This window comes from Zonotrichia leucophrys, chromosome 3, assembly GCF_028769735.1.
Source record: "Zonotrichia leucophrys gambelii isolate GWCS_2022_RI chromosome 3, RI_Zleu_2.0, whole genome shotgun sequence".
Taxonomy (NCBI): Eukaryota; Metazoa; Chordata; class Aves; order Passeriformes; family Passerellidae; genus Zonotrichia; species Zonotrichia leucophrys.
In genome coordinates this window covers 56,082,878-56,097,857 of record NC_088172.1, presented here as the reverse complement: position 1 = coordinate 56,097,857, position 14,980 = coordinate 56,082,878, and the positions used below count along the sequence as shown (strand labels likewise).

Genomic DNA, 14,980 nt, shown 5'->3' with positions numbered 1-14,980 from the left:
AGTGCAAAGAAAACCATCAGGTAACATTTCTCCGTACAACTACTTTCTATTTATCATAAAGGAAAAACAGTAAGAACTGGGGAAAAGAAACGGCTGGTATTGATGATTGTCTCGTCCTCAGCACCATCAGGAAATAAAAAAATTATCACTTTTTCTAAAAGAAGGAATGATCACATATTGGCATAACTCCTCCCAACCCCCAACTTTGAAGACAATGGAAATCAGTTTTAGTTCAATATATAGTTATCACTGGGTCAAGAGAAAGGATTTTAGGGCTCTTTTAAATTTACAATTTTATTGGTAGCCGCCTTTTAAAATCACAAAGCGGAGGATTGCTTTAAAATTAGTCTGTGTAAGGCTGTTGCTTTTGAATTCGGTTGCATTGCTGTATAAATAGCAAGAGAGAGGCAGGCATGCTGCTGGAGATGCTGGTAAGGATGCTACACATATGTCACTGTGGGGGAGAACTGGTTATTTCAAGTCTCTGCCTTAGTGAGTCTCAGGAGTAATAAAGTAGCATGCCTGAAAGGAATGTTCTCCTTTCATATTTACTATATGAAACTGCATTGGGAGGATAGGTATTCTTATCATGCAGCTTTAAAAACACCACTTAAAGGACATTTAATCATCCTCATTCTTGGCAGGCAAAAGAGGCATTTAGGGTAAGGAAAAGAGGGCTCTGAAAAGGCTACAGTTAAAGCAGCACACACAAAAAAGATTGTTTACTTCTTTTCCTCAGGCATGTAAGTAGTCTTTCAGCAGCTTGAAGCCTAGTTATCTTGCTTTGTGAAAATTCTCTTGCTCTCATAAAAATGCAGCCTCTTTCTGCTTCTGGTAGATGTTTGCTGCAAAGCTAGATACTCAGATGCTGGCAAATGTCTTGGATAATCTGAGATACTGTCAGAACAGATGGACTACTGCAGCCAACCAAGAGAGAGATTTGCATATTCTGTATACAGTTATTGAACTGTACAGTAAGAAAAATAATCATCCTTTCCAGGTATATTTTTTTTCTATGGAATCAGTGCACCCCTTTGGTTAAGACAGATAAAAGCATCAAAACAGACATTACAAATGTTTCTGGAACCATGACATAACCAATTTTAACTGTTGGTCAATTAAAAAATCTGGTAACAAAAATCTGCATGCCAAGACATGTAAATAACCAAAGAGATGGGGTATTTTTCTTCTTCTGCCACTGTGAAACACACATACACGCACACAAACACACATGCAGATGAGACAAAAGGATTGTGCTGGTGGAGAATGAAGCTGTCAGCATTACAGCAAGTATCTGATACTGTCACACACTGACCTGTGGCTGAGAGCATGTGCATGTGCTATGTCTGTACTGTATTCACAGAGGAAGCTAAATGCACCCTCTTTCACAAGCAGTATAATGCAGATGGGTGTTTTATGTCTGTTGAAAATGTTACTGGTAGAGAAGGTAAATAGCAAAGTGAATCAGTGCTGGACTTGCTAACCTCACCTTCTCCTTCCAAAATAAGGAGAGTTAGAATAATTTATTGGGACATACTGTTCATGGCAGATGCACAGTGATATCTGAAAAAGAACATTAATGGCACTGAATAAAAAAGGCCATTGAATAAAGGAGGCCACTGATGGCTATACCAAAATGCCAGGTGCGGCAGCTCCTGCCCCTTCCCTTGGGGCACTGCTGGCTCCCCAGCCAGAGCAGCACAGTGACAAGGGGGCAGCATCCACAACCAGCTGCAGCATGCTGCTGAGAACCAGTGCTTACCCAGGTTTGTTACCAGAAGAGATGTCAATTATGGTCCAGCCTAATATGCTTTGGGAAACTGCATAAATTGACTCAACAGTAGTAAATGCTCCCAACCTCAGCACTACTGCAGGGAAGCCCATCAGGGCAAGTCTTTGCACTGGTGTGAAGACTGGCCTCTTCTAGTTTGGATGATTCAGAGCCCAAAAAAAAAGAGGATTATGGAGGGCAAGACAGCCCAGCTTCAGACATATAAACTACAGGGTAACATTCTTACATTGCTCTATGGGCTATGGTCAGGGAAGGAATTTTGCATTCTTGTTACTATTACAGGAACATAACTTTGAGGTTTTAAATTTTGGGTTTTTTTAGAAAAGCAGCATATTCTGAAACTCTATCAGCTTTGGTTTTGGCTTTACATGTATGCACAATCTCATGCAAAGCTGTGAAGATTTAGTCTTTTTATAGTTCTGTTTTCTGAAGAGGGACAACGGAAATCTGCAGGGAAAATGGTTCAAATAACCAACCAGAGGAGCATTTAAGACTCAGGTATACTGGTAAAATGCTGAGGTGTTTATGATTTTGGTGAAATTCATAGGATGGTAGCAAGGAGTATTTTATTTGCAATTTTCAAATGCACTGTAAAACCCTCACTCACTTCCAGAGTAATAATGGAAAGTAATGATTTTCAAACCCCCTTAAAATCTTTGTTGTTACTACAGCTGGAAGACAATCCCACTCTAAGGGACAGCTCAAGCCTTTGACTAAGTACACTGATAACGCTAGGTTTGTCAGAAAACACCTACTTAAATAAATAGCAGTCAGAAGACAGAAGATATCTGCAACACCAAGATCCTTGAACAGCATGAGATCTTTTAAAAAATACCACCCGTAAGTCCTTCTAGTTGCAGGGACAATGTGTGAGCAGACAGCAGCAAAAAATGCTGCAGAACCAGACATCAGATTACAGATGCTGAACATTATAAAATCAGAAGTAGCTGCAAACTGGGTGCATGATAGATGTGGCTGAAAGTAACAATTACCTTGTCTGCCCTTTGCATTATCCTGCATCCAGCAGCACTGCAGTCACCACAGGAGACCTGTATCTATGCTCTTTTCTTTTTCATTACCATACTATGCTGCAAATCTCTCCTAATTAGGGCAAATGCTCTTCACTCATGAGCACGTTTAGTGCAGGCTCCAGCAGCTAGTAAAGAACACCCACTCTGTGGATTCTGGTAATCACTGGAGTGGCACATTAGAGAGGACAGGGATTGAGAATGACAAATTTGGAAAATCTGACGGGTAAGAAAGTGTGTCTGTGTATAATCCCTGGGGCTTAGATACTAGCAGTCCTGCTGTGACTCCAGCTGATCTGGTGGCACCAGCAGCTCACTGCAGAGAATCACATGAAAGGTTCTCTGCATTGAAATGAGCATGGCAAACTGAGGGTTTGAAAAGATAAACAGCGTGTGTGTTGGTGTCACAAAGCAGATGCCTGTTTCAACGAGAACAAAGAAGTAGTCTCTGTTACCTTCCGACTAACCATTTCTAATGTAAGCACTCATCTCTCATGCCACAGGCACATTCCTAAGGTGTGTTGCTCTCACTGGCTCCTCATGCCCCACCTAGCAATTCTCCTGCAAACCTGGTAAACTGGCTAAGTCACTGCAGGCACCACAGTTTAGTGTTACAAAAAACCCCCAGAGATTCTTATTTTGTTCTACCCCAGCAATTAGAAACTGAGTGATTTTAACAGATACTCAACAAGAAACAGACAAGTACACTGGGCTTATGGCAATTTTAAGGAATTTTCACTGCACTCCATGAAGCATCTGTAATCTCTCAGAGGGGAAGAAAAATAATGCAGTGAATCCCGTGAAACTTTTCAGTACTGCCAGCTAAAAAATATCCTGAATATTTGCACATATCATTGCCACCCTGAGAGGGAGAATTCTGATTTAAAGATCAGAAATTCAAGTTTTCTTGATTCTGACAGTTTCTCTAACCTAACAGCCTCTGGTGACATTTATATTCTTGGTATCTGTGTTTTTCATCTCCAGTATCAAAAAGCAGATTATACCTGCTTTCTAACATCTGATATATAGACGGATAGTGCTGGAAACATACAATCGTGAAAAACTACAGGTAGAACCCCAGTGCTAGTCAAAACTATATATAAACAATAACTTTGAAACAGAGATATTCTCTCCAAAGACTGCTAAAGTTCCAAACAGAAGCAGGTGCAGAATTCCTCGGCTGGAACAGCTGGGTATTTGAGTGGTATTTCTGTAGGACCAACGGGTGTCTGGGACTTTACTTACCCATGGGACCTGTAACTTGAGTGACTACTAGCCCTGGAGGGAACTAACAGGAGAAGAGTATCAATTAAGAGGTGTTTTTAATAGAACAGCTGAGTTTCCAAAGATCTGAAGGACTCATTTGCCCCCATATTGCTGAGATGGAATTGCTTCTTCTCAGGCATGTCAACGGAGAGCTTCAACAGCCCCAAATGACACCTGAGACACCAACTGGTACCACCAGGGCTCTGAGCTGCACAGCCAGAAGGCAAATTAAGGGCTGACAGTTGAGGTGTCAGTCATTTCCATCCCAACGACTGACATGACATCCTATAGGTGAAAGTGAGCTACTGAAAAAGTGAGTAGGAAAATAAGCTGAAAAAACTGTATGAGGTCATTCTGACCCTTTGAACCTTTAGGTCAAGAAGGGGAAAAAAAAGTACATGGGGCAAGAAAATCACAAAACCAAAAAGACTATGAATTGCATCTGTAAGATGTAAAAAAAGGATTGGATCTGTAAGATGTAAAAAAAGGATTTAAATAATCCAAAGGAAGTACACACAAAGCATAGAATTAGAAGACATTTTTGGAAACCAAGTGGACAGAAACTTTTGGTTTTGGGAATAAAAAAACCCCATCAAAATGCTTGTCAGAAGAAGGAGGAATAAAAAGGTAGAAAAGGTAAAGATATTTTCCTGTCCCCTGTTTTGGTTAGGTATGTTTATTAGGAACTGTGATGGAACTGATAGTCAGGTCTGAGACCTGCTTCTCCTGCAAGACAGGGAAGGAGTCTGGGACACCAGAAGCTGCCCACTGGTGTCTGGGACTGCACAGGTGCAGAGCTCTGGAGAAACACTCATGTTACTCAGGTAACTTGGAACTCCCACAAAAGAAAGTTAGCGTGAAGCCAGACTCTAGAGCACTGACACAAAGGAAGGACCATGGAAAGGTGGAGAGAATTTTGCTGCCTTCACTTCCTCTGGAGGGCTAGAATGTGTGAAGGGAGCTGATGATAACCAAGAGCCAAGAAATGAGCAAGGCCAGTGACAGGTTCTTCCAGAGAGGTGCTCATCTCTACCAAACTTCTCTTTGGGAATCATCTTGTCTGAGAGGAGAATACAGGTTTGCATATAAGGTACCATCTGAAGAAGACATCTAGAGACAACGGATAATGGCAACAGAGCAGAGAAACCAAGAGCACTTGAAGTAAAACGTCTCAAAGTTTCACGCTCTTTCTGCCGTTTTGACCCAACACTGACTCCATTAAATATGTATGTAATATTTATGTTCTGTAAGACAAGGAAGATAATTCAGAAGTATGCAGAACTAATTCTTTTTCATTGCTGTGTTTGGCAGAGAGAAGAATGCTTTGCCTTCTCCTGTTACTTTGGTGTCACTCTGCTAAATAATATTGAAAGGTTGCTGCAGTTAAAAAGCAACTTCAAAAAGGAACTGCCATCTCTAAACTGGTAGACACTTCACATTCTTACTGTGTCTCAGAATCCCATCTATCACACTGCATTTTATTTATGCAGAATTCTTAATGCAGAATTTTCCAGTCTACACAGAGAGACTGGTTCATCACTGGAAGACACCTGTGAAAACACAACAGCATTTCAATGCTAAAAAGCAGGAATATTTAAAGATATTTTGAGCACACGGGTGAAGCTAATGTTTCCTTTCAGTATGTCTGGCTAACTTCTATGAGGGCACCACATCCGGTGAGCTCAGGCCAGCAGCCAGTGCAGGCTCAGGCTTTCTCTTCTGCCTGGTCTCCTGTTCCAAAGGACCCAAAGCAGCCAAGGGAGAACCCCGGCAGCTTAGCCTCACAAAAGTTCTTCCAGGCTCTCTCATAAGGAATGAAAATAGTCCAAGCCTGGTTGAAGCTTTGAGGTTCTCTCAAGTTTCTGCTTCTTTCTGAAGGATAAACAAGAGGTTACAAGAATCTGCTGTATATGTTGGTTATTTAGCCTGCACGCAGCAACTCTAGTGTACCAAGGGATTTTAATCTTTGTACAAATATTATAGCCGTTCACAGCAATGCTTTAGGGAAGAAACAAAGAGATTTATTCAGCTGAAACCACAGGGAGACTGTCAATAGGCATAATGCAATTGCTTGATTTGGAGTTTAGTCCGGATACTTGTTCCAATCAAATGAACTGTGGAATGTCTTAAAACAGCTCCTTGTTTGTTTTGGGACAGCGTAAGAGAAATAGGGAATGGACTGCTACAGCAATATTTGGGGAGTGACAGGGGAGAAAAGGCAGAAAGAAAAGTGCACTGAACAGGGATGGGGAGACGTGCAGCTATTCCCAGCCTTGCCAGCAGCCTGGTGGCTGACTGGCTAGGTCACTTCACTGCAGCATGTGGGCTTTCCCCAGGTATAAGATGAAGGCACTATCACTCTTTTCTAGTGCACCTTCTGTCTTGTGATGGAAACCAATATGCTAAGAGGATGGATACTGCTGTCAGAGTACTCCTGGCATACAATTTGCTCCCTGGAAGAGATACAACCACCATGGAAGTAACATGGAGCTCCTCAGACAACTTATGCCCTAAGGCAGATGGCTGAAGCCCCATGTGCCTGCAGGTTAGGGGTAAGGGAACCATCCAGAGAGAGCTACTACAGCAGGATACTGCCACTCCACAATTTAAAATAGAAGCCAAGGAAAACCTTCAAGCAATGCAACGTGAAATGTGCTCAGCACAGACATGAAAGACGAAAATCAAGGTAAAAATTTGTCACCCTTAGCGAACAGATTGGCAAGTCATAAACTTCTTTGAAGGTATTAACTGAAGAATTCTTTATAGGATAGATGCCAACAGCATTCTCAGTTTACTCCACCAAATAGAACCATAGTTGATGTTTTCAAGCATTAAACATCTTTTTGAAGTGGTCATAATGTAACCTTAACATTTTGGAAATGCTTTCTTGAGGCAGTGGATTCCCATGGCAGGGCACTGTTCAATTACAGATGCTGAAGGAGCACAGTTCCACTCACAAACTTCTCTGCACGAAATTGTCTGTTTCTTGCCTTTCTCTGTGCCAGACCCTCTAGCTCATTTCAAACTCATCCAAACAAGCCACAGATTTTTGCTTCTGTTTCTGAAAAATCCAGAAAAATAACCAACTGAAAACAGGATTAAAAAAGAAATAGCTGCAACATGCAAGGTAGTAAAATTTACTGAAATCATCAATATATGAGAGGATTTCACATGTAATGCACCAATATGAAGTTCTGCCAGACTATTTTAAAACATATTCCTCCTCTACACAGAAAAAAAAAAAAAAGGGGGGGGGGGGGGGAAGAAGATTTAATATTTTTAATATTTTTATCTGTGAAGTTATAACCTGGGAAAAGCTGAAATAATTGAAAAAAACCCCCCACAATTTAAATCAAAGAATTCTGCAAAAAGTGTGTGAAAGATCTGCCAAAATCCAGATTGCTTGATCAACTTTGAATTCACATCTACTACCAAGTGGGAAGAAGATAGGTCACATTTACACTACCTCAGGCAGTCCTCCGTCTTAATAAATGCAACTTACCTGGCTTACTAGCTTTTCCATATATTCTAAAGGAAAGGGAACTTCCTTTAGAATATATGGAATAGCTAATAAACCCAGGTAAGTTACTCCAATCATGTAACACTGATACCTAAGGGGTTGCCAACACTGAACTGGAAAAGAGGTTTTCCACTCTTGATGCAATCCTCCGCAGGTTCAGGAAGGCATCCATAAATTGATTTACTCCACTAAGTAATTACTCACAAGCCAAAACGTCTGCTCACTTCAGTTTTGCTTTGGTGAACATCCTGGAGAAGATGACCAAATCTGAAGGAAACCATTAAAGTCCAGACACCTTACATCCCTGCAGGTTTTCATTGTACCAGTACACCATTTTCCAAACACCTTGTTCCCTTTAACAGATGGAAGTGAACAGATTAAAGGTCCCAGCTTCCCAATGCAAGAGGTGGCAAGGAGGCACACACATATTTGGAACTGAAATAGGCTATCAGACTGTATTTGATTTCATGAGCACTGGTGATGATATTAGTCGAGTAATGATAAGCAGTGACAATGAACAGTGGATGCAATACAGTTCTGATGAGCCATACCTAGCTCCTTTTGTAAGTTGTCAGGGATTCCTGTAATAGTCTTTCTCCTTTTGACTTTCTTCGGCCGTCTTACCACCGTGTCTGTGTAAATTAGAGACCGCCGAATGCTGGCCTGGCGGTCGAAATTCTCCCCTAATACATGGTAGAACAAGCAAAGCAACATTACTTCCAAGCACACTGACATCATGCACTTTCTTCCACTAGTTTTGTTGTAGAAATGGAAAAAAAGGCATTAATAAATGGTGTTAGCTTGGTCCTACAATGAAGGTTTACGCTGAAGGAAGATACAGCACACTGTCACAGTAAGGCTTTAGACAAAAATATCCATTACACAATACTGCATATTTTAAAAGGAATTTTGAATTCCTGAGCCCAACACGTATTTGGTGAGAGCAGCTCTAATTCCACAAGCAAAGAGAATCCTTGCTTTTATTTGGCCCTTCATAGCTTTTTCTGTGTTTTTTTATTAAATTATTTTTAAGTAATGAGCTGCAGAAAAAGCAAATCTGCTCATGAAAATGAAGGATCACAATGGTTTATGCGGGAACAGACATTGCTATTGGCAACAGCTATTACGATGCCTTTGCACAGCTCCATCATTAATTCGCATGAGGCCCTTTTTTTTCATTCCAAGTTCCTCTGAACCTGTCAAGTGTACTGCATTTCTGGTGTTGATCCTTTAGCACGAATACAAATAAGAACTAGGGAGCACACAGAGATCAAACTGATCTCGTGGACTCATAAATATTTCAGGGCGAAAGCTGCTTAAAATTGAAACTTTACAGATGATTGTAAAAATATACAATGCCGAGAGCTAAAAAAAAAAACATGTAAGTGCACTTTGCCAGACAAAGCCGTATGATGACCATGTGCTGTATCATAATGGGACCCAGAAGCACCACTATTATAAAGAAGCTTTTCTTTAGGAATTCACTTTTGTTTAGAGGTTTATAATTTGGCCATTTCACTAGCAGTAAGATAAAGATTGCACTATAGATCACAAGCTAATTCTCTGCCACTTTTAAAACTTTAACAGCTGCCCCCTGTAGCTCACATATAAGTTCCCTTTTTACAAGTTTAAGCATTTTAAAGCACTGCTCAATGTCCTTTAGATGATCCATTTAAAACTTAAAGGCAGGAAAACCTTGATATACATTGCACATTGTTTTTTTCCATTTTATACTTTTTTTGAAAATTGATGACCAAATTATTTACCTCTAAAAAGTGATTAATGCACAGTAACTAATACATCATAAAAATTACCCCTGGCTGACTGCACATCAGTACGATGTGCGTCGTGCAAGTAGCATAGCAAACCTCATTGCCGCTGTAACAGTTAAAGACACAGTCATATATTGAAGTACAGCATGTGGATTTGTGAAAATGCAAGGGAAAAAATGCAGCATTTTCATTTACCATGTTGTAAATATAAAGACTCTGACTCTGTTTGACCAGAGCCTTGACGACAGGCCGCACTTTTGCTGAGTGGAATCCTTGCAGTTACAAAACGCCAGTTTTGTCCAACTTTTGGATTGACTGAAGTCAGATTAAGGGAGGAGGCAAAGCCCATGGGAACTATAAAATTGAGAGCTATGGATCCCACTGGCTTAGAAGTCCTGAAATATTGAGACAAACTATCCACTATCTTGGGCAGCACCACTATTAGGATGTTAGGACCCATATGGGCAAAAGTGAGGACATTAGGTTATCCCGTCCTGCAGGATGATAAAAATAATTCTAACCACGTTATATAAATCCAACAGATTTGAAGGAGAAAATTTTGCATCTCTGAACGTATCTTTATCAACTCAAAGGCTGATAATCATGCCTGAGATGGTGCGTTACAAGAAAATTGTAATGTAGCTTTGAATAAAGCCTTGGAATAAAACATAAATGGTAAGCAGAAGGTGCAAACAATGAGAGAGTCTTTTACGTGAAGGCTCAGGCAGCACAAACAGGATGGTCATGGAGAAATATTACTGTGTCAAATGATCCACAGTAACTTGTTCCAAATGAGCAACCTAAAAGCTAACTCAATCAATCCATCTTGAATGGCTTTTGATACACAAAGGCCATGATACAAATCTGTAGAATTTCAAAACAGCAACTTCAGTGAAATCCAACAAGCAAAATCAGAATGTCTCAGTCTTTTTTTCTTTCTTCACTGTCATCTTTTTCATTTTAGAAAGTATCAATATCAACAATAAATATATTTTACAGATTTAAGAACATCTTTCTCCTTCTCTTACAGGTTTGTAATAAATCATATATTCCTTATATACTTTATTCAGTTGTCTCACATGCAGTATACTCAGTTTCCCAGTTTCCTTGGATACACAGAAAATATTTAAGTATGCACTTAAATCTCACTGAAGTCAGTCAAGCTGGACTCAAGCAAATGCTTAAATATTTTGCAGGATCCAGCCTGGCACTGATCACCTCCACCATTACCAGACTCCTCCATCTGGAAAGAAAGTTAGTTCCAGAAAGCCCATGAGAACAGACACCATTATATATACATATATATATTCTAACCCACAGGATATGTAAATGTAAAGACTGGCCACCACAGAAAAATTCAGTCCAAGCCCTTCCAGAATAAAGCTCAGCCCAGGCACTCCGAGACTGAAACTGCTTCCAAATCTGGATGTCTAGTCAGCAGCTTGTAAGCCTAATGCAATGCCCCTGCACCTTCAGGCTATCCAACAGATTTTTATGACTACTGTATTAGCTGCAATCTGTTCACCAAAGAGCCCTGAAAGCTGAACTCATGGAGCATTTATTGCACAGCCATGTGAGAGGCCTTTGTAGCAGAATCACCGCTAATGCACTGCTGAAAACGTTATCAATTGTCAGCAGCCTCTTCAGAGGTTAACCTTTTATTTCAGGCCAGGAGTAATAAAACAGAAGTTTTTTGACCTCTCTTCCGGGAGAGTAAGAAAAAGAGTGTGTGAAGGAAAAAGTCAAATCAAAACAAAAATCCTCAGTGGTTTGTTCTGTGTTATGTTGAACAAACGGCACCGGATTTCTTGTCAGTTTTTTTCCTGCCTCGTGCAGTAACATAAGGAACTTCACAAAACAAAATTACTCAGTGAGTGGGAGAGAAGCGGAGGGAAGCAGACTGTGACTTTTTAAAGGGAACAAGGACAGCAGCTTTTTCTGTATGTTGTGTGTGGCTCACAAGCTTGCCTTGTTTCACAGTAGCAATACAATTATTTCAAGGGAAGGGGAATGAAGGGTGGATCCTGGAGACCAGATGACATGATGTAAAAGCAGTCTTCCTTTAATGCCCTCCCTTTCTATCTCTTCCAATTACCATGTTTAAAAGGGAGTAAGTGCTCAATCACACACTCCAGGAAAGTGAGATATAATATGCATGTGCACCATTTCTATCACAAAAGTTGAGAATTGCTGAGTTTCCTGAGTCCTGGCTAAACAATCCAGTGGACACAAGCTTTGCTACATCAATCAAACTATGCAGGCTGAAGTCACAAGCATAATTTATCCAAACAAGGTAATGTTCCACATGATGCTGAATTCATTCTATGAGTTATTTGATCCCTTTACCTCATTTTTCTTCTCATCTGCTGACTTCTCCCATATCTTCTGCAGTATGCAGGGTCATTAAATCAAACAACAGATTACTGTTTCTCTAAGTAAACTGTGTTCCTGCTGTCACAGTATCTAAGCCCAACTCAAGCTTATTGATTATGTCAGATTATCTGTTGTTCCCGTAACTTGCCTTCTGCATCTGTACCCTAAATTCCCTAGATAATACCTACTGGCTAGTAACATTTCAGGATTGCATGTATTTTCCTTTTATTAGTTTTCCAGAGGTGGGGTATTCATAATTTCATGTTGTCTTCACCTGTTTACTTCAAATACTTTCTACTATTTAAGGAATAATTTGTTATTGACTTCTCAGAGCTTGCTGATGTTTGCTACAGCTGTCCTGTTCCTATACTACTAGATTATTTAAATACTATTAAATAATACTAATTAAAATACTAGTTTATAAAAATACAGGTGAAAAAAGCATTGGTAGTCATGAAGGGATAGAGAACCTAATTTACTTTCAAAACAAAACCAAACATTGCAAGCTATTGATTGTCAGAGTAAGCATGGAGTCAGAGCACGCCATATGGCATTTGAAATAAATTGGATATTGAGTATCATCCTGGCTTTGGCAGGCAAGCAGTCAGTTATTTGAATTAACTAATGAGAGACAATCTTGATACTGTGCAGAAAAAAAGGGGTTATTAAACTGAAGTGATAATTCCATCTTTGACAGAAATTCAATTTTACACACAATGAAGTATCTATTCAGCATTAGGCTTTAAGGTAATTTAACTTCCACAGAGTCAGAGTTCTGCAACTGTAAAATCAAAGAGCATTTTCAAAATGAAGAGTTAATACACAGTTCATAACAAGAAGATGTGGGCTATGGTTATGTAAGTGGAATGACTTACATGGAGTATTACTCAAAGGTGCTACCATCATTAACGTTTGCTGTTCTAACCCTACTCTCCCTTGACACCTAAAACTTTTGTTGCTGATAAAAATTAGACCCTAGAGTTTTTTTTCTTGATTTTTGTAACATTTAGTCTTTGGAACACAGAAGTTCCTGACTACCCTCCTTAAATAAAATTCCTAGAAGAAAATCTTACAATATCATCAATACTGGATGAATGTGATTTTCAATTACATATCCTCAGTGCAGCCCACAGCAAAACACTGCTATTTATCAGCCATCTTCTTGCACTTTGTGAATATCTAACGCTGTTTCCAGCCCATATATTTTAACTATCTCCATTATTGACAACTTCAAGGTATTTTGATATTTTCTAATTAAGTTCAGATTTAGACTATTAAATGCAAAATGGTTTTCACAGAAAGGTGTGGTAAGTAATTGAAAATTCATGCATTGAATAAATGAGTGTCGAAAGTCTAGCCAACTGTACGATCCCCTTTCATCTCTGCCCTCCCTCATCAGTGTAATGCAATTACTGAAATTAAAAGCCTACCAGTCACATTAATAGGAACCACATCTGTTTGGACGGCTTGTGCTTGCTGTCGCATTTTCTCTTCTGGCGTTGGCAGTGGGAGAGACTTAGTCCAGTTGGTTTGAGTGTTGATATCTGATAAGTCATTTGTAGCTGGACTTTTAGGCCTTTTGATGGTAATAAGCTTTTCTTCTTCAGGGGGAGAGACAGGACACTACAAACAAAAATATATACAACACTGTGAGTTTACTACTAAAAAAAATAGGTAGGACTGTGGTATTACTAAGGTATTGCTGCTGCAGTCAGCGCTGATTGCTTATGGAGCAAAACACACCCTCACAAATATCACACTTTCACCTACATAAAGAGAAGTTTTAAACATACACAAAAAATGCACAATAAAACATCTAGCTTGCATTTTTCCAAGACATTTGATTAGTCTAATGAATATACACCAATGAAGGAGAAAGGAGTGGTGTTGCACACAGCAAAGCACAGTAACTAATTACACCTTACACACTGACACTGCAGCGATTAGCCCTTCTCTCCCTGCACCAAGGTTTGCTTCCCTTCCCCTCTCACTTCCCCATGCCCTATTAGAAGATGAGATTTGAGCACTGCTTTGCTCCAGCTGCACTAGGTTGTATGAATGTGTAAAGTCTCAGCAAGAATCCTGTTACCAAAAGACAGATTTTAGCAGAGCTCAGTAAAAGAACCAATCAGTCCACTCCACAGAATCATCACCCATGGATCAGTGAGGTAAGCAAGTAATTTTACTTTGGTCTTGGAGAAACTCATGCCACAGTTCAAGGGGTTACCCATTTTTCAGGGGTAAAGCACTTAATATTATTAGTAGCCACAGAGCAATAATTTTAAAAGTCACTTCTTCTCAAAGTGGCACTTTGAGCTACACTCAATTCCATGAAGTGTTTTATTTAAGAAAAAAAAAAAGAAAAAAGAAAAAAAAGAAACAAACCACAAAACCCAACCAATAAAACAAAAATCTTTCTGCACGAGAAAAACAGGTTGCAGCAGCTTGTGCAAATCCCTCCACCAAAGTTGTAAGCCAAAAAAAACCATTCCTTTCGGGAAGCAAATCTGTTTTCATTACTAGGTCTTTGCCTGCATGACAATAATGGCAGAGAAAGCCACGGAGCAGCTTTTTACTGACTGGACAGTACTTGTCCATCACTGGGGCTTCTAGCAGGTGGTCACAAACCCAAGTGAACCTGAGAGAAGCAGCAAGGCACTCCAGGGAATCCCAGAAACAGGTGAGGAAGGAAAACCTGGAGAAAAACCAATCACAGTCTCCTGCCCCCAACAAAACAAAAAAGAGCACATGGAAGAGGAGCTACACAGCATTTGCAGCCCTAGCAGAGATTTCTCTCCAACCTGCCGACTCCTCTGCTTCAGAGGAGTTTGCTTTGGGACCTTCCTCCCTACCACCAGACCAGAATTACCCCCCTCTTTTCTCTATTACTCTCTCCCTTCGGAAAGTCAAATACTACTCAGAACAGAGTTGTCAGTAGTGGGCCACTGCCTCTTCCCCCCTCACTGCTGCACAGGCATGGAAGGAAACATCACAGCTATTTATAACAGATGGATTTTTTATTCTTGTGGGTGTTCAGAATAAGTGATCTGTTTTCTCTTGTACCTGAGTGCTATACAAAAGACATGCCCAAACACTGGGCTACAACATCTGTTTATCATTTCTGATTTTAATTTTCTTCCTGTTACTATGAGGAGTTCCCACTGTTTATAAATAAATAAATAACCATTTATTCATTCTGTTATGCTTTGACTCTATATTCTTTAGGACA

General features: G+C 39.9%; 1 protein-coding gene across 11 annotated transcripts in view; it reads right to left on the bottom strand.

Annotated features, from left to right (window-relative positions):
* The window catches only part of NHSL1 (NHS like 1), a 181,019-nt gene that overhangs the window by 15,922 nt on the left and 150,117 nt on the right, over positions 1 to 14,980 (bottom strand). For 8 of the 11 annotated variants that reach the window (XM_064708328.1, XM_064708316.1, XM_064708317.1 and 5 more), the window contains exons 4-5: positions 13,182 to 13,374; positions 8,158 to 8,289 (exon numbers count right to left, since the gene is read on the bottom strand). In XM_064708328.1, coding sequence (XP_064564398.1) covers positions 8,158 to 8,289; positions 13,182 to 13,374 — 325 coding nt within the window. The remainder of the gene's footprint in view (positions 1 to 8,157; positions 8,290 to 13,181; positions 13,375 to 14,980) is intronic. The other 3 variants (XM_064708319.1, XM_064708318.1, XM_064708323.1) reach the window with 1 other exon arrangement.